The sequence below is a fragment of the Cherax quadricarinatus genome, chromosome 77 (genome assembly GCF_038502225.1).
Source record: "Cherax quadricarinatus isolate ZL_2023a chromosome 77, ASM3850222v1, whole genome shotgun sequence".
Classification (NCBI taxonomy): Eukaryota; Metazoa; Arthropoda; class Malacostraca; order Decapoda; family Parastacidae; genus Cherax; species Cherax quadricarinatus.
In genome coordinates, this window is record NC_091368.1 from 7,152,442 (window position 1) to 7,176,516 (window position 24,075).

Below are 24,075 nucleotides of genomic sequence, written 5' to 3' on the forward strand. Positions count from 1 at the left end.
TCAGAAGTATGCCAACTGACAGAATTCCAAATACGAGATTATAATGTACTAGTTATACAGCAAATTTCTAAAACACTTGTGCTACAAACATATTACAACTAATTATACCCAATATGGTTTAACACAAAACAAATGAATTTGGATCAGGGATCAGGCAGTTTGAGAATATAAGAAATTTCTGAAGTACATGTATTACAAATTTATACAAGGTAGTAACCTGTAATACCTCTACATTTAAAGTATTAAGTACTTTATTAAAACTACATGTTACAGCAAAAGTAATATGTGATCTAATATTACATAATAAAAGTACAAAATAACTGCATGCATTACAATATGCTGCACCTTAAAACAATTTTATTGCAGGAACTAACCTATTTTAGCTGCCTGACACTGCAACCTCCACCTTATACTGTTTACACTGCTAAATTAGTTAAGATTAACACCACTCTTACAGTTGTTGCATCTGCTACATGGTTTTGCAATGAAAAATTATTAAATCATTAAGTGGCATTCCAAAATTAAGTACAGAGCATGCAACTATTATGGTAACTTATATTAAAGCTGCAGTAAAGTGTATAATCATGATTAATAGAGATTTCTATCAACTTGGTTCACAGACCTATGTAACACTTATCTAAAGGAACCTACATTCACAACTTTAACATGGACGGAAATATTGCAATTTTTGTGCATTATTATTTCTTCCTACATCAGCACAAGAAATATTTTCCTTATTGCTTAATTAAAAAAGTTTACACACACAAGATAAGCTCTCTTATTAAACTAAAAATGAGAAAGAAATAATATAGAGTAGCCTTGTACAGTGATTAAATCCTAACTAATGAGCTTGTGACTGTACAAAGCTGTCTGAAATTGAATGTCTGAAGGAGTACAACTCAGTGGTGGTGCTACTTTATCTTTAAGGAGGCAAAGTCAAGTCAAACCCCAAGTATTCGTGGCAGTTTACCTTGCCTGAGACAAAAATTGGTTTGCCTGAGACAAAAATTGGTTAAGTACTAGAGCCCAAGAAAGTTAAAAACTACATTTAACATGGCTTGACATGTACAGCTGAGTGTGAAGGAATTCAGGAAAACTTTGTTACCCAAACATGAATCCTGGTGGTGGAAGTACAGTGCCTGTACTCTTAAGTAGGGGTGGGGGATGTGGCAGTTCAGAGGACCGTCTGAGCTATTACGTTAGCATACTTCTGGCAAAACAGTGACTGAATGAGTAATGGTAAAGTTTTTCTTTTTTCAAGCCACCCTACCTTGGTGGGAGGTGGCGGTGTTAAAAAAAAAAATGAAAAACTTAGAGCAAGAAATAATAATTCAAGGAAAAAACAATTGGATCTCTATGAAGGATTATATATAAAATTTATAGTGGTTAACATGTTATATAAAGAAAATGTAACTAATGTATATAAGATATGATGAGTTGAATGAATACAGTCAGCTGCATCAAATACTAGTATAACAGATCAAAGGTTGAAAAAAAAAAAAAAACTTTCTGATGCAAACTTGAATAATCATGATTTAGTGATAGATGAAGCAGAAGGTGCAATACAAGGTAATAATTTTCAACTTCAGTGAAAGTGAAGCAGTTACGTATAACCAATATATACACAACCTGCTATTGTAATTTTAATGCATCTCTTAAAAGTTATCATTATCATATGTTAGAAGCGAGGTTGGCTACTTTAAAAATGGAGAAACAATGAAAATGAATCATGCGAATTTAAGAATATAACACAAGGTTATTCTATTGCACACCATGTTCGATCACAATGACAACCTACAATATTTTTTGACATGTTACCAGAAAAATAAAAAAATTCTAGCATTATAAAAAAAGATATGTCAAATACAAAAGCTCCAAAACTACTACTTCCAATCCTCAATCCTTCAAATCCTCAGTCACTCTCTAACCAGCCTACCAAAGATCATTACACAAGAGCTGCATAATATTTGGTCAAAGATGTTTTAATCAGGTCGCAGCAACTCCATTTTTGCCTTCAAGGGGAACAAACCCCGAGATTAATAATTAGTCCAAATAGTATGAGATATCTGATTTAAATTACCATCAAAATATTGATTGGGGGGGATTTAGTAGAAAAAAAATTATAACTTAAGTAAGTACAAGCATTAAGGTCAGTGCTCATTTTCCAAGAACTAGGATTTGACTGGAGATTTCTGCTAGGAGGATTATGAAATCAAATAAGCACTAGTTTTTTTCAATGTGTAACAAATTTCTTATATAAGCATATAACAGATTATGTAATCAATAGTTATATTTAGGCCCCTGTGGTATATCCTGACAAAACTCATAGTTATACCTTTTGAGCAACAAAGTCATCTTATTTATGTCATTTGCCACAGAAGAAAAGCAGCATGATTTTCACCCATGGGGTTTAATTCTTGTATTGCCAGAACACAGCAATATTGTATAGTATATATTTTTGTAATATCTCACAACAGAGCTATGCTCATGGTGCCACATTTTCCATGTTTAATTTTTTTTTTTTTTTTTTAGCTGCAGCACTTGCTACCTCCTTTTGGTTCACCTTCTTGCATTGCCACTATGAAAGCTCTTAATGAGTAGTGTGTTTATACATATGTAATTATCTACACGAGATGGAGGGGAAAAGAGAGAGCTCTACCTCTTGGTCAGGCAGTCTCACAAGGCAGTCCAACGGTTAAGTAACAGAGATGTGCATATACCAGAGATGGAACCTCACAGTCACATCTTGCAATTTTGATGTCACTGATAGTCTTATGTCAGTTATGATCACAGCCTCAACATGCTGGATCTTAGTCTTGGTGTTTATATAAGTTAGCACGCCGACTGTTTGTAAGAATATGTAAAAGTATATTATTTCCATAATTATTACATATCCCTTTTCTGTCCTTCATAACTCACACACTTTTATACAGCATAGCAGCATTCAAAGTATATACAAATTAGAGTAGAGTACAAATTAACTTGTACAAACACATGACAGAGTACCTGCTACCACCTGCCAACACAAAGGCCACATTTCCTTACTAAAGTGTACCAACAGTTGCTGTTATTTGCTGATATGCTAATGTGTGGAGAGGAGTGATGTGGCCCTGTACTACTACCTGTACAAGCATGGCATGCAGTATCAGCTACCACCACCATCACCTAGACCTACCACTACCTGTCATCAATGTCAACACTGGTAAAAATAAGCCACATTTCCTTTCCCAGCAAATAAGAATTTATCACACCTTTATCAAACAAAAATATTCTAATGCCAACTAAACATACACTAAGGTTTTGTGATTTTTATTCAGTAAAAGAAAAATGGCATTCGAGAAATAAACAGATGTTATTGTTTTTGCTCTTCCAACACAAATTTAGTTTATATGGTTAGTCTCAAAAATATATTTGTCTCAATCCTCACCTTAGTATGTTTGGTCTTGGTTTCAATTACATCTCTGATGTAAACACTTACACTGACACTATTTTATTAAGTACATGTACTTTGCATGGTACAACAGATGGCTAAAAATAAAGATTATTGCTCCTCTTTACATTTTGTACAATTGTTTTAAAACACCAACCACCTGAAATTTTAAACCAAAATGTCCTCCTCTACGCTGCCAGTTAAACCGAGTACTCATATTTCTTCTCTTTGTCTGGTTCATGACGTATCTCAGGAATCTCTATAACATCTATATGTTCTCTAACACTGTCCTTCTCATCATACATGCAGGACATGGTGTTTTCTGAGGATGCATCGTCTCTTTCAAAGTACTGAGGTTTAGGTACTGATCGTGCAAGGCAGAGAACGTCGCCATACTTTATAATTATAAAAGCCACAATCATCACAAACATTGCCAAGCATGCCAGTGGAGGCCAAGCAGCATGAACAGCCATTTCTGTATGTGACAATGTCAATTCATAACCGCTATATAAAATTTAAACTTAATTCTATACCAATGAGAAACAGTATAACACAGTATTAAAGTATGAGAAAATATCTGATAAACTGCTAGTTTTTGAAATGGTAACTAATAAATACTTCCACAACGATCTCTAAAACACAAAAGAGAAAGTTAATAGATAGCATCCATTGGTCGCTGTTTTGTCTTGCGAATAAAGATAAGGGATGCAAAGCGATTACCAGTATCAGGGTCACTCCAGTATTTAGAATGTTCGTGGCAGCAACTGCATATCCAGTTTACCTGTCAAAAGTAAGTGTGTTAAGCCATAGTATTTACCTATTAATATAATCTTATTTACTTGTAGGCTATTCCATACTCCCTGTTTTACATTACATATGCCAGTAACAACATATCAAGATCTCTTTAAAGATATGTATTATTACATGGAAGGGCTAAACCTACTGGTCACATCTACTTGGGGAATATAACTTGATCAGGTTTAATCCAAGAAAAGGAAGAAAGCTCCAATTCCTTAAAGAGACATAGAATCTTCCTTCAAGAACCTCTCACATTACACATGCTCCATCAATTTACCTTATCATCAACCTCTATCAATGTAACTCCACAGAAAAATCTCAAAGAATTTTATTACTCTTAATATGAGAAAAGCTTACTTGTTGATACAAACTGAAATTACATGAGTAAGAATTTCAATTTGTACTGGCAGGAATGTAGGGTAAACAGTCTGGGGCAACAGTGGAGTCTTATCACAATCATAACACTCTGTATACATTTTTGCTGGAGTTCTCTCAAAAGTCAATGGCAAAGGGGGTAAAAAGTTCACCTCACACCCATAGGTTAGCAGTTACCATGTCTGATTCCTCCCTCCTAATAATGTTAAATTCATGAGTGAGAAATTTCAGTTTATTTATACTCCATAACTAACAACCACATCTACCTTGAAGGCATCCATTATTTACTAACAGTTCCAGGATTTACCACACATACAGCCCAGTCTCAGATCATACTCCCTTTTATCTTCTTTTTTAACTGGTGATATCAAACTGCCTCATTACTTTCAACATGTGAAAGTGACCTGAATATTAAAATAAGAGTAATGAAATTTAAGCCTTTGTAGCACTTCCCCACAATATGATCACTCTCAAAATTATAATAACACGACTCCAAAACAAATCACAGAATGGGTGGGGATTGAACCCATGGCAGGCGAGTCCTAAAATTTGCAGGCTACACTGGCCAGCAAGTTTGAAGACTTGTGTGCCATGGATTTGAGCCCCACCCGTTCTGTGATCTGTGCAGCTATCTCTAAACTGTCACCAACTCCTCCCAGACCACTAAGTGCTAAGTAATACTATACAGTAACTACTGTACTAGTAAAAACTACTATTAGTAAAAACTACTACTAGTAAAAACTACTACTAGTAAACTACTACTAGCATGAGTAAGGTTTAAACAAATTTTTTAAATATACAGCAGTAAAATACTTTTAAAAACCTCTCTTGTTGTGAAAATGCAAGTTGTGTATTCAGCAAGGTATCTGTCTAGATGTAATTCAACAATACAAGTATCAATACACAAAATACTTAGAAGAAAATTTACACTTATGTCCTTTAATGGAAAATACTAATAATTTACACAATACTCACCAAAATCAATATCACACCAACAATTGTGCAAATGGTGATTGTAACATAAAAGGGCGTGTAGTCGTTGAACTCTGGCTTGACCCCGTACCTTTGGTTGAATTCAGCAAGTGAGGCAGACACGTTGAACACAGGCATGGTAACGAACCATAATGTAAAAAAAACTGAAAATAAAGTTAGTGAAAAAGTGTTAATGTGCTTTTAAGCTAGAATATTCATCATACAGCATCTAGTTTAAATGGAAACAAGTCACTACCTTTTTAGGGTTATACTATAAAATATAATAAAAAAAATAGGTAATGTTATGTAACTGTATTTATATAATAATTCATGGTTTAGAAGTACAGTGGTACCCCGAGTTTCGAACAGCTCCCAACTCAATTATGTAAGTGTATTTTTGTAAGTGCTTTTGTAAGTGGGGGGGGAGTCTGAAACGGACTAATCTAATTTACATTATTCCTCATGGGAACAAATTCGTTCGGTATCGGCACTTGAACAGCCTTCTGGAACGAACTACGTTTGTAACTCAAGGTACAACTGTACTTGTAATAAAAGGGAAGCTTACTTGTGTATGACAACCTGAGCAAAAAACAACTCAATATGCATAAATGATCCAAAAATTTGAAACTTTCTGCCAGAGGATTCCAAATATTCCCTATTATGTGAGGAAATACATTTAGGTACAGGTACACAAGTATAATTATCACACACAGTATAAATTACCTAGCATAACCCAAAAAAAAGTCAAAGTGACTTATTTCCACTGGGGTCTTTAACCCCATTAGGACTAGTTTGTCTGAAATGCATTGCATATTATTTTTTTTTTGTGCCTGACAATGTTTTATTACATGTAAACTATATTCTTATTACTGTATATTATTATTATTATTATTATTATTATAATCAAGGGGGAAGCGCTAAACCCGTAGGATTATACAAGAATCTGGATCTTTCACTGTAAAAATCACCACTGTCTTACAACTGATACAAGTCACTGATTATTTTTGGGTTATCTTGGAGGGTAATTTACACATATTCAACTATGTATAATTGTGGAAATATAAACACATATGCAGTATAATGTGATCCTTTACTGACTACGTTTCGCCCTCACAGTGGGCTTTTTCAAGTCATAAACAGTTCTGTTTGTGACTTGAAAAAGCCCACTGTGAGGGCGAAACGTAGTCAATAAAGGATCACATTATACTGCATATGTGTTTATATTTCCATTGTGTCGGTATTTTATACCATTTATTTCTATGTATAATTGTACTTACATGTACCTGTACCTAATTATTATTACAATAATCAAGGGGGATGCACTAAACCCGTAGGATTATACAGCACCTGGGGGGGGGGGGAATGGAAGGCATTCAGGGTTAATTCATGGAGCTGGAGCACAGATCCAGTTCCGTATTTATTATTATTATTATAATCAAGGGGGAAGCGCTAAACCCGGAGGATTATACAGCGCCTGGGGGGGTGGATGTGGAAGGCATTCAGGCTTAATTCGGGGAACTGGAGCTCAGATCCAATTCCCTAAATCAAGAGCCCCTCACCAACATCAAGGAACCTTCCTTGAGGGGTCCAGTTCCGTAGATCAAGAGCCCCTCACCAACATCAAGGAACCTTCCTTGAGGAGATTTCATTACACGTAATGATTTTGACTTTGATTTCGAACTTACTTCCAGACATAAGTTAGATTTAAGCAAAGTTAGGTTTAAGGGACTTTACATCTTGTAATGTCATTCAATTTTATACAAGTGATCTATAATGTGGAAATAAACTGCTCAAGTCTTAAGAACAATGGAACTAACTCACTATTTTGGAGTGGTTATCCTGAGTAATTTAAACATATATTATGTAAAACAAATGTAATTATCCAAATATTGTGTAACTGTACCTGAACAAACTTACGGGAAAGTGCTAAACCCGTAGGTGCCATAATGTGCCTACTGAGTGGGAGGATTAATCGAGTTTGATCCAAGGAAATGAAGCATAACTCAAATTCCCTGGATCAAAAGCCCTTCATAAAATACAGAATAAGTATTAACCTCGGAAAAAAACAATTAATTAAAACCCATCAAGGAGACAGGTGAGCCCCACCCCAAACAAACCTCACCTGGCCACCACTCTTGTTTTACTTATTTTCTCGATCAAATCAACATTAATGTTAACTTTCTGCCTCTCTACATGTTCTCTGGTCATCCACATATACTTAGAGAAACCAAAATTGTGCTATTTTAACAAGATAATGACAAAAATGATGAAAATAGTCACCGGTTTTAAAAGTTGTCAGGAGTGACGCAGGTGAGGCAGTGTTGCCACGTGTCCGCTACATGACTGACGCTGGTGTGCCACATCTCACTAAACCCAGTTTGGTTTTTATTAAAAATAAAAGTTAATAAAATATTGTAACTTTCATTTTATTCGCGAGAAGCACTACACTAGTTCGGGACAAATAGTGCTAAACTTACTTAAATAAAAACCTAACTACTGTAGTGTGTCTTGTAAGACTACAGTGTGTCTTGTAAGACTACAGTGTGTCTTGTAAGACTGTAGTGTGTCTTGTAAGACTGTAGTGTGTCTTGTAAGACTGTAGTGTGTCTTGTAAGGCTATAGTGTGTCTTGTAAGACTGTAGTGTGTCTTGTAAGACTGTAGTGTGTCTTGTAAGACTACAGTGTGTCTTGTAAGACTGTAGTGTGTCTTGTAAGACTGTAGTGTGTCTTGTAAGACTGTAGTGTGTCTTGTAAGACTGTAGTGTGTCTTGTAAGACTGTAGTGTGTCTTGTAAGACTGTAGTGTGTCTTGTAAGACTGTAGTGTGTCTTGTAAGACTACAGTGTGTCTTGTAAGACTGTAGTGTGTCTTGTAAGACTGTAGTGTGTCTTGTAAGACTGTAGTGTGTCTTGTAAGACTGAAGTGTGTCTTGTAAGACTACAGTGTGTCTTGTAAGACTGTAGTGTGTCTTATAAGACTGTAGTGTGTCTTGTAAGACTGTAGTGTGTCTTGTAAGACTGTAGTGTGTCTTGTAAGACTGTAGTGTGTCTTGTAAGACTGTAGTGTGTCTTGTAAGACTGTAGTGTGTCTTGTAAGACTGTAGTGTGTCTTGTAAGACTGTAGTGTGTCTTGTAAGACTGTAGTGTGTCTTGTAAGACTGTAGTGTGTCTTGTAAGACTGTAGTGTGTCTTGTAAGACTACAGTGTGTCTTGTAAGACTGTAGTGTGTCTTGTAAGACTGTAGTGTGTCTTGTAAGACTACAGTGTGTCTTGTAAGACTGTAGTGTGTCTTGTAAGACTACAGTGTGTCTTGTAAGACTGAAGTGTGTCTTGTAAGACTGTAGTGTGTCTTGCAAGACTGCAGTGTGTCTTGTAAGACTGTAGTGTGTCTTGTAAGACTATAGTGTGTCTTGTAAGACTGTAGTGTGTCTTGTAAGACTGTAGTGTGTCTTGTAAGACTACAGTGTGTCTTGTAAGACTGTAGTGTGTCTATTAAGACTGTAGTGCATCTTGTAAGGCTGCAGTGTGTCTTGTAAGACTGTAGTTTGTCTAGTAAGACTGTAGTGTGTCTTGCAAGACTGTAGTGTGTCTTGTAAGACTGTAGTGTGTCTTGTAAGACTGAAGTGTGTCTTGTAAGACTGTAGTATGTCTTGTAAGACTGTAGTGTGTCTTGTAAGACTGTAGTGTGTCTTGTAAGACTGTAGTGTGTCTTGTAAGACTGTAGTGTGTCTATTAAGACTGTAGTGTGTCTTGTAAGGCTGTAGTGTGTCTTGTAAGACTGTAGTGTGTCTTGTAAGACTGTAGTGTGTCTATTAAGACTGTAGTGTGTCTTGTAAGACTGTAGTGTGTCTTGTAAGACTGTAGTGTGTCTTGTAAGACTGCAGTGAGCCTTGTAAGACTGTAGTGTGTCTTGTAAGACTGTAGTGTGTCTTGTAAGACTGTAGTGTGTCTTGTAAGACTGTAGTGTGTCTTGTTAGTTGTTTAATATGTTTATTATGCACCCCATACCCATCCTGTGGGCGGTAGTCAAAAGATTACAGAGGTACATAATTGGTCCAGGGACTGGACTCCAAAGTTTTGATAGCTGAGCAAGTTACAGATTATTATTATTATAATCAAGGGGGAAGCGCTAAACCCGGAGGATTATACAGCGCCTGGGGGGGGGATGTGGAAGGCATTCAGGCTTAATTCGGGGAACTGGAGCACAGATCCAATTCCCTAAATCAAGAGCCCCTCACCAACATCAAGGACTCTTGTAAGACTGTAGTGTGTCTTGTAAGACTGTAGTGTGTCTTGTAAGACTGTAGTGTGTCTTGTAAGACAGTAGTGTGCCTTGTAAGACTACAGTGTGTCTTGTAAGACTGTAGTGTGTCTTGTAAGACTACAGTGTGTCTTGTAAGACTGAAGTGTGTCTTGTAAGACTGTAGTGTGTCTTGTAAGACTGTAGTGTGTCTTGCAAGACTGTAGTGTGTCTTGTAAGACTGTAGTGTGTCTTGTAAGACTGTAGTGTGTCTTGTAAGACTATAGTGTGTCTATTAAGTCTGTAGTGTGTCTTGCAAGACTGTAGTGTGTCTTGCAAGACTGTAGTGTGTCTTGTAAGACTGTAGTGTGTCTTGTAAGACTGTAGTGTGTCTTGTAAGACTGTAGTGTGTCTTGTAAGACTGTAGTGTGTCTTGTAAGACTGTAGTGTGTCTTGTAAGACTGTAGTGTGCCTTGTAAGAATGTAGTGTGTCTTGTAAGACTGTAGTGTGTCTTGTAAGACTGTAGTGTGTCTTGTAAGACTGTAGTGTGTCTTGTAAGACTGTAGTGTGTCTTGTAAGACTGTAGTGTGTCTTGTAAGACTGTAGTGTGTCTTGTAAGACTGTAGTGTGTCTATTAAGACTGTAGTGCGTCTTGTAAGGCTGCAGTGTGTCTTGTAAGACTGTAGTGTGTCTTGTAAGACTGTAGTGTGTCTTGAACTTTGTGTCAGAGGAAAGAAAGTCTCCCTGAAAGCATTGAGTATACATAGTGTATAGTGTATACTACAGTGGCTCCCTAGTATATTGATGATAAAGGCTAAAGTGTCATTTGAAAACAGGTGAATTTGTAAATGAAGTGATAAGCCTATAGAGGCAGGTGCCAGAAGTCGCCAGAAACTTACCACAGGTCAGCTGTTTTTAATAATCTTCCTGGCCTGCTAGTGTACTCGCATATAATCTAGTGATACCAGTGAATAGCAGAATACAGTGTTGTAGTAGCAACTAACCAGTATTATAATGGTACTTAGTGGAGTGGAGTGACTTTCATTAGTTTCTTTTTCTTGAAATACCAGACGTTACTGTGAATTTCATATAACCTGTAGTTACCAGCGGTCGCAATATACACAACGAGAAGCAATTATTACTACAGAAAAAGCGCCCTTCCTCCAAAATTTGCACCAGTCAACTATAGTGATAATATAGCATTTATTGTGGTGGACACGGAAAAAAAAAATAGAGAAGCTAGATACAGCGATTGATAAACAAAGGTGGAGGCTCGACCGTTCGTCATTGTAGGAGTGCCAGCAGTCACCGGCTCTTCAACACGCAAGTTATACTTTTGTATCAATCAAATCACATATTACTCGGGTAGATAATTTCCAGTAGATCCTTCATGTGTTAGCTCAAATCACCGACCAGTATGGTTTAAATAAGTGACCCACTGATCAGATCAGATAGACTGGTCCGAACCCTTGACTGGTCCGAACCCTTGACTGGTCCGAACCCTTGACTGGTCCGAACCCTGGACTGGTCCGAACCCTGGACTGGTTTCAAACGGTTTCGTTGTGCACCACCTAGCAGGTTATTAATAGAATATTCAAGAGGTTGCTAGTAAAATTGCAGTAAATCAACCATTCAAATCATTATGAAGCTGTGTGTAGTCTGTGGTCAGTCAAACAAACGGGCTTCCACATGCATAAATTGTCATTTCTGTGGAAATTGGTGTCACGCCCCTTGTGCAGATATCCAAGAACTAGCTACAAGCAGTATTAAAACAGGGAAGTGTTTTTGGGTATGCCCAAATGAGATAAATCTGTGGACTAAAATCACAAGGGTATTAAAAGAGGTCAACATCAAAGCTGCTTTCATAGAAAACCTGGAAGCTTTCTACAACAGATGGGAACATAAAAAGTCCGGGCTGAATGGTACTGCCCTTGATACTGGCCATGTAGTCAGAAACTGTAAGGCTGGAGATGATGTCCTGGTAGTCAGTAAATGGGGGGCTGATAGTGCTGTCCTGGGAGACAGTAATGGGGAAGCTGGAGGTGCTGTCCTGGGAGACAGTAATGGTGAGTTTACCTGGAGTTTACCTGGAGAGAGTTTCGGGGGTCAACGCCCCCGCGGCCCGGTCTGTGACCAGGCCTCCTGGTGGATCAGCGCCTGATCAACCAGGCTGTTGCTGCTGGCTGCACGCAAACCAACGTACGAGCCACAGCCCGGCTGATCAGGAACTGTCTTTAGGTGCTTGTCCAGTGCCAGCTTGAAGACTGCCAGGGGTCTGTTGGTAATCCCCCTTATGTGTGCTGGGAGGCAGTTGAACAGTCTCGGGCCCCTGACACTTATTGTATGGTCTCTTAACGTGCTAGTGACACCCCTGCTTTTCATTGGGGGGATGGTGCATCGTCTGCCAAGTCTTTTGCTTTCGTAGTGAGTGATTTTCGTGTGCAAGTTTGGTACTAGTCCCTCTAGGATTTTCCAGGTGTATATAATCATGTATCTCTCCCTCCTGCGTTCCAGGGAATACAGGTTTAGAAACCTCAAGCGCTCCCAGTAATTGAGGTGTTTTATCTCCGTTATGCGCGCCGTGAAAGTTCTCTGTACATTTTCTAGGTCGGCAATTTCACCTGCCTTGAAAGGTGCTGTTAGAGTGCAGCAATATTCCAGCCTAGATAGAACAAGTGACCTGAAGAGTGTCATCATGGGCTTGGCCTCCCTAGTTTTGAAGGTTCTCATTATCCATCCTGTCATTTTTCTAGCAGATGCGATTGATACAATGTTATGGTCCTTGAAGGTGAGATCCTCCGACATAATCACTCCTAGGTCTTTGACGTTGGTGTTTCGCTCTATTTTGTGGCCAGAATTTGTTTTGTACTCTGATGAAGATTTAATTTCCTCATGTTTACCATATCTGAGTAATTGAAATTTCTCATCGTTGAACTTCATATTGTTTTCTGCAGCCCACTGAAAGATTTGGTTGATGTCCGCCTGGAGCCTTGCAGTGTCTGCAATGGAAGACACTGTCATGCAGATTCGGGTGTCATCTGCAAAGGAAGACACGGTGCTGTGGCTGACATCCTTGTCTATGTCGGATATGAGGATGAGGAACAAGATGGGAGCTAGTACTGTGCCTTGTGGGACAGAGCTTTTCACCGTAGCTGCCTCGGACTTTACTCTGTTGACGACTACTCTCTGTGTTCTGTTAGTGAGGAAATTATAGATCCATCGACCGACTTTTCCTGTTATTCCTTTAGCGCGCATTTTGTGCGCTATTACGCCATGGTCACACTTGTCGAAGGCTTTTGCAAAGTCTGTATATATTACATCTGCATTCTTTTTGTCTTCTAGTGCATTTAGGACCTTGTCGTAGTGATCCAGTAGTTGAGACAGACAGGAGCGACCTGTTCTAAACCCATGTTGCCCTGGGTTGTGTAACTGATGGGTTTCTAGATGGGTGGTGATCTTGCTTCTTAGGACCCTTTCAAAGATTTTTATGATATGGGATGTTAGTGCTATTGGTCTGTAGTTCTTTGCTGTTGCTTTACTGCCCCCTTTGTGGAGTGGGGCTATGTCTGTTGTTTTTAGTAACTGAGGGACGACCCCCGTGTCCATGCTCCCTCTCCATAGGATGGAAAAGGCTCGTGATAGGGGCTTCTTGCAGTTCTTGATGAACACAGAGTTCCATGAGTCTGGCCCTGGGGCAGAGTGCATGGGCATGTCATTTATCGCCTGTTCGAAGTCATTTGGCGTCAGGATAACATCGGATAGGCTTGTGTTAGTCAAATTTTGTGGCTCTCTCATAAAAAATTCATTTTGGTCTTCGACTCTCAGTCTGGTTAGCGGCTTGCTAAAAACTGAGTCATATTGGGACTTGAGTAGCTCACTCATTTCCTTGCTGTCATCTGTGTAGGACCCATCTTGTTTAAGTAGGGGCCCAATACTGGACGTTGTTCTCGATTTTGATTTGGCATAGGAGAAGAAATACTTTGGGTTTCTTTCGATTTCATTTATGGCTTTTAGTTCTTCCCGCGATTCCTGACTCCTAAAGGATTCTTTTAGCTTAAGTTCGATGCTTGCTATTTCTCTGACCAGTGTCTCCCTGCGCATTTCAGATATATTGACCTCTTTTAGCCGCTCTGTTATTCTTTTCCGTCGCCTGTAAAGGGAGCGCCTGTCTCTTTCTATTTTACATCTACTCCTCCTTTTTCTTAGAGGAATAAGCCTTGTGCATACATCGAGTGCCACCGAGTTAATCTGTTCTAGGCATAAGTTTGGGTCTGTGTTGCTTAGTATATCTTCCCAGCTTATATCGGTTAGGACTTGGTTTACTTGGTCCCACTTTATGTTTTTGTTATTGAAGTTGAATTTGGTGAATGCTCCCTCATGACTAGTCTCATTTTGTCGGTCTGGGGCTCCATGCATACATGTCTGAACCTCAATTATGTTGTGATCTGAGTATATTGTTTTTGATATGGTGACATTTCTTATCAGATCATCATTGTTAGTGAAGATGAGGTCTAGTGTATTCTCCAGTCTTGTAGGCTCTATTATTTGCTGGTTTAAATTGAATTTTGTGCAGAGATTTAAAAGCTCGTGTGAGTGTGAGTTTTCATCAGAGCTGCCTCCTGGTGTTATTTCTGCAACAATATTATTTGCTATATTCCTCCATTTTAGGTGCCTTAAGTTGAAATCCCCCAGGAGCAAGATGTTGGGTGCAGGAGCTGGAAGATTTTCCAGACAGTGGTCAATTTTTAACAGCTGTTCCTGGAATTGCTGGGATGTTGCATCCGGAGGCTTGTAGACTACCACAATGACTAGGTTTTGGTTCTCGACCTTTACTGCTAAAACTTCCACTACGTCATTTGAGGCATTAAGCAGTTCTGTGCAAACAAGTGACTCTGCAATGTACAGGCCAACCCCCCCCTTTTGCCTGTTCACTCTGTCACATCTGTATAGGTTGTAACCTGGGATCCATACTTCGTTGTCCAAGTGATCCTTTATGTGGGTCTCAGTGAAAGCCGCGAACATTGCCTTTGCCTCTGCAAGCAGTCCACGGATGAAAGGTATTTTGTTGTTTGTAGCTGGCTTTAGACCCTGTATATTTGCAAAGAAGAATGTTATCGGACTGGTGGTATTGTTGGTACTGGGGGGGGATTTTTTTTCCGGCATTAGTATCTGTATCTGTTGGTTTGGAGTGGAGGCCATCGACTGTGGTTCCACTCCAGGAATGACTGGATTTGGTGTACGATTTCTGCCATTTCCTGCCAGTTTTTTTTTCCTTCCTGGCACTAAAAAACCTCTCCCTCTTGAGTGGCTGTGGCTACCCAGGTTTTCCCCTGGCCTGGATGTTTTGTATCTTTTTGTCCCCTTTAGATGGTATGCCTGGCAATTTAAGTTATAGCACAGTCTTTCCTGTACTGAAGAGGTACACATTTCAGGGTGAAAAAGCTTACAGGAAGGGAGTTTGCATTTTCCTGTTTTCATATGGGCATGGCATTTTCTAGGGTGGTCATAGTTGCATGTCCCATCTGTTTTTCCAGATTTCCCATGCCAGCAGATACCAAGTGCATAGTATGTGCACAGTCTTGGTTTCCGCTTGCCTTGGGTTTCTGTGACTGTATTCCCTGTTGGTGCATGTTTCCCTGTCTTACTTCTATCCTCCCTAGCACCAACAATGGAGCTCCCACCAGTTGTTTTTGGTAATTTATCCTCACTATTGCTATTGGAGTCCTCTTGTTTGCTATTTCCTGCGGTATTTCTAGTTTGCAATATTGGTTTTATCTTATCTTTGACTACACTTGTTTCCCTACTATGGCTCCTGTCCCCTATGAGGTCATTTATATGTATTCCTTCCTGCGTATAATTCCCGACTCCCTGGACAATATCTCCAGCTTCACCATTTCTGTCTCCCAGGACAGTATCTCCAGCTTCACCATTTCTGTCTCCCAGGACAGCACCTCCAGCTTCACCATTACTGTCTCCCAGGACAGTATCTCCAGCTTCACCATTTCTGTCTCCCAGGACAGCACCTCCAGCTTCACCATTTCTGTCTCCCAGGACAGTATCTCCAGCTTCACCATTTCTGTCTCCCAGGACAGCACCTCCAGCTTCACCATTACTGTCTCCCAGGACAGCACCTCCAGCTTCACCATTACTGTCTCCCAGGACAGCACCTCCAGCTTCACCATTACTGTCTCCCAGGACAGCACCTCCAGCTTCACCATTACTGTCTCCCAGGACAGCACTATCAGCCCCACATTTACTGACTACCAGGACATCACCTCCAGCCTTACAGTTTATGACTACATGGCCAGTATCAAGGGCAGTACCATTCAGCCCAGACATTTTATGTTCCCATCTGTTGTAGAAAGCTTCCAGGTTTTCTATGAAAGCAGCTTTGATGTTGTCCTCTTTTAATACCCTTGTGATTTTAGTCCACAGTTTTTCCTCATTTGAGCATACCCAAAAACACTTCTCTGTTTTAATACTGCTTGTAGCTAGTTCTGGGATATCTGCACAAGGGGCGTGACACCAATTTCCACAAAAATGACAATTTATCCATGTGGAAGCCCGTTTGTTTGACTGACCACAGACTACACACAGCTTCATAATGATTTGAATGGTTGATTTACTGCAATTCTACTAGCAACCTCTTGAAAATTCTATTAATAACCTTAAATGAAGCTCTAGCTATTTGTATTTCTGTTTCTAACTCTTTTTGTATATTGGACAGCTTACCGTCACGTTCCTGATTTTTAATGTTTGTGTTTATAGGGCGCCTACAACCCCATCCGTTTACAGTCTGCTTTATTGTCCAACGAAACTGTTTGAAACCAGTCCCGGGTTCGGACCAGTCAAGGGTTCGGACCAGGCAAGGGTTCGGGCCAGACGATCTGCTCTGATCAGTGGGTCACTTATTTTAAAACATACTGGTCGGTGATTTGAGCTAACACATGAAGGATCTACTGGAAATTATCTACCCGAGTAATATGTGATTTGACTGATACAAAAGTATAACTTGCGTGTTGAAGAGCCGGTGATATCTGGCAGCTCCTACAATGACGAACGGTCACCTCCTTGTTTATCAATCGCTGTATCTGGCTTTTCTCTTTTTTTTTTTTTTTTTTTTTTCTTTTTTCCGTCTCCACCACAATAAATGCTATATTATCACTATAGTTGACTGGTGCAAATTTTGGAGGAAGGACGCTTTTTCTGTAGTAATAATTGCTTCTCGTTGTGTATATTTCGACTGCTGGTAACTACAGGTTATATGAAATTCACAGTAACGTCTCGTATTTCAAGAAAAAGAAACTAATGAAAGTCACTCCACTCCACTAAGTACCATTATAATACTGGTTAGTTGCTACTACAACACTGTATTCTGCTAATCACTGGTATCACTAGATTATATGCGAGTACACTGGCAAGCCAGGAAGATTATTAAAAAACAGCTGACCTGTGGTAAGTTCTGGCGACTTCTGGCACCTGCCTCTATAGGCTTATCACTTCATTTACAAATTCACCTGTTTTCAAATGACACTTTAGCCTTTATCATCAATATACTAGGGAGCCACTGTAGTATACACTATACACTATGTAGTCCTGGAGATGCTGTCCTGGGAGACAGTAATGGGGAAGCTGGAGATGCTGTCCTGGGAGACAGTAATGGTGAAGCTGGAGATTTTGTCCAGGTAGTCGGGAATTATACGCAGGAAGGAATACATATGAATGACCTCATAGGGGACAGGAGCCATAGTAGGGAAACAAGTGTAGTCAAAGATAAGATAAAACCAATATTGCAAACTAGAAATACCGCAGGAAATAGCAAACAAGAGGACTCCACTAGCAATAGTGAGGATATATTACCAAAAACAAATGGTGGGAGCTCCATTGTTGGTGCTAGGGAGGATAGAAGTAAGACAGGGAAACATGCACCAACAGGGAATACAGTCACAGAAACCCAAGGCAAACGGAAACCAAGCCTGTGCACATACTATGCACTCGGTATCTGCTGGCATGGGAAATCTGGAAAAACAGATGGGACGTGCAACTATGACCACCCTAGGAAATGCCATGCCCATATGACAACAGGAAAATGCAAACTCCCTTCCTGTAAGCTTTTTCACCCTGAACTGTGTACCTCTTCAGTACAGGAAAGACTGTGCTATAACTTAAATTGCCAGGCATACCATCTAAAGGGGACAAAAAGATACAAAACATCCAGGCCATGGGAAAACCTGGGTAGCCACAGCCACTCAAGAGGGAGAGGTTTTTTAGTGCCAGGAAGGAAAAAAAACTGGCAGGAAATGGCAGAAATCGTACACCAAATCCAGTCATTCCTGGAGTGGAACCACAGTCGATGGCCTCCACTCCAAACCAACAGATACAGATACTAATGCCGAAAAAAAAATCCCCCCCCAGTACCAACAATACCACCAGTCCGATAACATTCTTCTTTGCAAATATACAGGGTCTAAAGCCAGCAACAAACAACAAAATACCTTTCATCCGTGGACTGCTTGCAGAGGCAAAAGCAATGTTCGCGGCTTTCACTGAGACCCACATAAAGGATCACTTGGACAACGAAATATGGATCCCAGGTTACAACCTATACAGATGTGACAGAGTGAACAGGCAAAAGGGGGGGGTTGGCCTGTACATTGCAGAGTCACTTGTTTGCACAGAACTGCTTAATGCCTCAAATGACATAGTGGAAGTTTTAGCAGTAAAGGTCGAGAACCAAAACCTAGTCATTGTGGTAGTCTACAAGCCTCCGGATGCAACATCCCAGCAATTCCAGGAACAGCTGTTAAAAATTGACCACTGTCTGGAAAATCTTCCAGCTCCTGCACCCAACATCTTGCTCCTGGGGGATTTCAACTTAAGGCACCTAAAATGGAGGAATATAGCAAATAATATTGTTGCAGTAATAACACCAGAAGGCAGCTCTGATGAAAACTCACACTCACACGAGCTTTTAAATCTCTGCACAAAATTCAATTTAAACCAGCAAATAATAGAGCCTACTAGACTGGAGAATACACTAGACCTCATCTTCACTAACAATGATGATCTGATAAGAAATGTCACCATATCAAAAACAATATACTCAGATCACAACATAATTGAGGTTCAGACATGTATGCGTGGAGCCCCAGACTGACAAAATGAGACTAGTCACGAGGGAGCATTCACCAAATTCAACTTCAATAACAAAAACATAAAGTGGGACCAAGTAAACCAAGTCCTAACCGATATAAGCTGGGAAGATATACTAAGCAACACAGACCCAAACTTATGCCTAGAACAGATTAACTCGGTGGCACTCGATGTATGCACAAGGCTTATTCCTCTAAGAAAAAGGAGGAGTAGATGTAAAATAGAAAGAGACAGGCGCTCCCTTTACAGGCGACGGAAAAGAATAACAGAGCGGCTAAAAGAGGTCAATATATCTGAAATGCGCAGGGAGACACTGGCCAGAGAAATAGCAAGCATCGAACTTAAGCTAAAAGAATCCTTTAGGAGTCAGGAATCGCGGGAAGAACTAAAAGCCATAAATGAAATCGAAAGAAACCCAAAGTATTTCTTCTCCTATGCCAAATCAAAATCGAGAACAACGTCCAGTATTGGGCCCCTACTTAAACAAGATGGGTCCTACACAGATGACAGCAAGGAAATGAGTGAGCTACTCAAGTCCCAATATGACTCAGTTTTTAGCAAGCCGCTAACCAGACTGAGAGTCGAAGATCAAAATGAATTTTTTATGAGAGAGCCACAAAATTTGATTAACACAAGCCTATCTGATGTTATCCTGACGCCAAATGACTTCGAACAGGCGATAAATGACATGCCCATGCACTCTGCCCCAGGGCCAGACTCATGGAACTCTGTGTTCATCAAGAACTGCAAGAAGCCCCTATCACGAGCCTTTTCCATCCTATGGAGAGGGAGCATGGACACGGGGGTCGTCCCTCAGTTACTAAAAACAACAGACATAGCCCCACTCCACAAAGGGGGCAGTAAAGCAACAGCAAAGAACTACAGACCAATAGCACTAACATCCCATATCATAAAAATCTTTGAAAGGGTCCTAAGAAGCAAGATCACCACCCATCTAGAAACCCATCAGTTACACAACCCAGGGCAACATGGGTTTAGAACAGGTCGCTCCTGTCTGTCTCAACTACTGGATCACTACGACAAGGTCCTAAATGCACTAGAAGACAAAAAGAATGCAGATGTAATATATACAGACTTTGCAAAAGCCTTCGACAAGTGTGACCATGGCGTAATAGCTCACAAAATGCGCGCTAAAGGAATAACAGGAAAAGTCGGTCGATGGATCTATAATTTCCTCACTAACAGAACACAGAGAGTAGTCGTCAACAGAGTAAAGTCCGAGGCAGCTACGGTGAAAAGCTCTGTTCCACAAGGCACAGTACTAGCTCCCATCTTGTTCCTCATCCTCATATCCGACATAGACAAGGATGTCAGACACAGCACCGTGTCTTCCTTTGCAGATGACACCCGAATCTGCATGACAGTGTCTTCCATTGCAGACACTGCAAGGCTCCAGGCGGACATCAACCAAATCTTTCAGTGGGCTGCAGAAAACAATATGAAGTTCAACGATGAGAAATTTCAATTACTCAGATATGGTAAACATGAGGAAATTAAATCTTCATCAGAGTACAAAACAAATTCTGGCCACAAAATAGAGCGAAACACCAACGTCAAAGACCTGGGAGTGATTATGTCGGAGGATCTCACCTTCAAGGACCATAACATTGTATCAATCGCATCTGCTAGAAAAATGACAGGATGGATAATGAGAACCTTCAAAACTAGGGAGGCCAAGCCCATGATGACACTCTTCAGGTCACTTGTTCTATCTAGGCTGGAATATTGCTGCACTCTAACAGCACCTTTCAAGGCAGGTGAAATTGCCGACCTAGAAAATGTACAGAGAACTTTCACGGCGCGCATAACGGAGATAAAACACCTCAATTACTGGGAGCGCTTGAGGTTTCTAAACCTGTATTCCCTGGAACGCAGGAGGGAGAGATACATGATTATATACACCTGGAAAATCCTAGAGGGACTAGTACCGAACTTGCACACGAAAATCACTCACTACGAAAGCAAAAGACTTGGCAGACGATGCACCATCCCCCCAATGAAAAGCAGGGGTGTCACTAGCACGTTAAGAGACCATACAATAAGTGTCAGGGGCCCGAGACTGTTCAACTGCCTCCCAGCACACATAAGGGGGATTACCAACAGACCCCTGGCAGTCTTCAAGCTGGCACTGGACAAGCACCTAAAGTCAGTTCCTGATCAGCCGGGCTGTGGCTCGTACGTTGGTTTGCGTGCAGCCAGCAGCAACAGCCTGGTTGATCAGGCGCTGATCCACCAGGAGGCCTGGTCACAGACCGGGCCGCGGGGGCGTTGACCCCCGAAACTCTCTCCAGGTCTCCAGCATAAGGCCAGAGAGGTGGCTTATATACTGGCTTATATACTTATAGTGTGTCTTGTAAGACTGTAGTGTGTCTTGTAAGACTGTAGTGTGTCTTGTAAGACTGTAGTGTGTCTATTAAGACTGTAGTGCGTCTTGTAAGGCTGCAGTGTGTCTTGTAAGACTGTAGTGTGTCTTGTAAGACTGTAGTGTGTCTTGTAAGACTGTAGTGTGTCTTGTAAGACTACAGTGTGTCTTGTAAGACTACAGTGTGTCTTGTAAGACTGTAGTGTGTCTTGTAAGACTGTAGTGTGTCTTGTAAGACTACAGTGTGTCTTGTAAGACTGTAGTGTGTCTTGTAAGACTGTAGTGTGTCTTGTAAGACTGTAGTGTGTCTTGTAAGACTGTAGTGTGTCTTGTAAGACTGTAGTGTGTCTTGTAAGACTGTAGTGTGTCTTGTAAGACTGTAGTGTGTCTTGTAAGACTGTAGTGTGTCTTGTAAGACTGTAGTGTGTCTTGTAAGACTACAGTGTGTCTTGTAAGACTGTAGTGTGTCTTGTAAGACTACAGTGTGTCTTGTAAGACTGAAGTGTGTCTTGTAAGACTGTAGTGTGTCTTGTAAGACTGTAGTGTGTCTTGCAAGACTGTAGTGTGTCTTGTAAGACTGTAGTGTGTCTTGTAAGACTGTAGTGTGCCTTGTAAGAATGTAGTGTGTCTTGTAAGACTGTAGTGTGTCTTGTAAGACTGTAGTGTGTCTTGTAAGACTGTAGTGTGTCTTGTAAGACTGTAGTGTGTCTTGTAAGACTGTAGTGTGTCTTGTAAGACTGTAGTGTGTCTTGTAAGACTATAGTGTGTCTATTAAGACTGTAGTGCGTCTTGTAAGGCTGCAGTGTGTCTCTCAATGGTTCGGTTTTTATTTAAGTAGGTTTTTATAGACACAGGTTCACATAGGTATAATTATCATACATATGAACATGTGAAAATTACCTAGGATAACCCATAAATAGTCTAAATAACTTATTTCCATTGGGGTTCTTTGAGGGGACACGTATACTGAACTTATAAAAGAATAAATTAAGTAGATTTAAGGTAGAATAACTCACTAGAGTGAAGCACTCTGTCTTGTTCTCCGGGACCTCTCATATTTTCTTTATGTTTTCAGTAAAAAACTTCAAAACCAATAATGCATCGGCTTCAGAATTTCGATGTTGTACTATAACTAGATGAATATTCATGTAACTATTGGCATGTACTTTGGAGGGGTTTTTTGGGGTCAACGCCCCCGTGGCCCAGTCTGTGACCAGGCTTCGTGGTGGATCAGGGACCTGATCAACCAGGCTGTTACTGTTGGCTGCATGCAACCCTACATACCATAGTGCAATTACTAGTGAGAGACTAGTGCTATTTTTAATTTGTATTTTTATATTATTAAATTAAACCTATTGTACTAGAGCTCATTCTAGCTCAAAACATAGACTCCACAAAAGTCATTATTAGACCTTAGTGCAATTACAAGTGAGAGTCTTGTTCTATTTTTAATTTGTATTTTTATATTACTAGTTTATACCTAGTTGTACTTTAGTTCATTCCAGCACAACACATAGACAACATCAACTTCATTATGTGTAGTAGTGACTATACTCTACATGACCAAAATACTCTAGCTATATACTTGTCCAAACTTCCCACCACTACAGATATCAGTACTAGAACTCAACACATAACTCAGGATATAAATAACCATAATTTAAACCTAGAAGATGATTGATCACGTTGACCCTGATCTAAACCTCCATAATCTGACACCCAATCAAAACCTATTGGAAAGTAACTGCCTTTATTACACAGCATCACAAGCCACCACTATCCTAAACAATGCTAAAAGTCTATCAGTACTTAACCACAACATCAGGTCCTTAAGCAAACACTATGATGACCTAGCACTCCTTGAATCACTAAAGACACCCTTCTCCTGCATTATTCTTACTGAGACCTGGCTTAAGCAGGGCACAATAGATATCTACCCTCTACCAGGATACACAGCAATTCACAACTGCAGACCAAACCAAGTTGGGGGTGGTATTGCAATCTATTACTCTAACCAATTATCTTGTATTAGCACCACTTGCTTTAGTGATGAATATGGGGAATACATTTTTGCTAATTTTACTGTAAAAAACCTTAAGACGCCTATAACAATCGGTGCCATTTACCGGATACCTCACACAAACATCCCAAATTTCAGTGAGAAATTAAAGTCACTAATAACAAACAGACAAATGAATAAGCACCACCTTCTCTTAGCTGGAGACTTCAACATCAACCTTGGCTTATTAGATGATCAGCCTGTAACTGATTTCATCAACAATATGAACAACACACTTCTCATACCAACAATAACTAAACCAACCAGGCTCACTGAAACAAGTGCAACCATAATAGACCACATATGGACCAATATACTAGCCCCCCTTAAATCAGGGATAATCACAGATAGCACTACAGACCACTACCCTACCTTCCTCCTGACAAACATTAGTAAACCACCACTTGAATACAACAAAGTCTCATTTAGACTCCATGACGAGGCCTCAGTAAGGAAGTTCACAGCTGACCTAGAGACTGTTGACTGGCCTACAGAATTCTCCAAGGCCAATGGTATTGATGACTGGACAGACATTTTTCTTAACAAATTACTTAGACTATACAACAAACATTGTCCTATAAAAACAAAACAGATCACAAACAAACGGTTTGGTTGCCCATGGCTAACCAGCACCATTCTGAAATCCATTGACAAGAAACACCAATA

General features: G+C 40.0%; 1 protein-coding gene across 2 annotated transcripts; it reads right to left on the reverse strand.

Annotated features, from left to right (window-relative positions):
• Nucleotides 1-1,891: 1,891 nt before the first annotated feature.
• wrm1 (wurmchen 1) lies at nt 1,892-7,948 on the reverse strand. 2 transcript variants are annotated; one of them, XM_070101463.1, is made up of 3 exons: nt 7,856-7,948; nt 5,579-5,739; nt 1,892-4,211 (listed from the first exon to the last, which is right to left on the reverse strand). In XM_070101463.1, the coding sequence occupies exons 2-3, from the start codon at nt 5,711-5,713 to the stop codon at nt 4,083-4,085; spliced, it is 264 nt and encodes an 87-aa protein (XP_069957564.1). In that variant the 5' UTR covers nt 5,714-5,739; nt 7,856-7,948; the 3' UTR covers nt 1,892-4,082. The 2 variants fall into 2 exon arrangements, with proteins under 2 accessions (XP_069957564.1, XP_069957565.1); XM_070101464.1 differs by lacking the exon at nt 7,856-7,948 and adding an exon at nt 7,698-7,805 and having other exon boundaries at nt 3,937-4,211.
• Nucleotides 7,949-24,075: the final 16,127 nt, after the last annotated feature.

Excerpts from the sequence above, each read along its gene's own strand:
- wrm1 (XM_070101463.1), bottom strand. The coding sequence starts at position 5,713 with ATGCCTGTGTTCAACGTGTCTGCCTCACTTGCTGAATTCAACCAAAGG. Across the intron at positions 4,212-5,578 it reads TTGGTGTGATATTGATTTTG|GTAAACTGGATATGCAGTTG; the intron begins GTGAGTATTGTG and ends TACTTTTGACAG.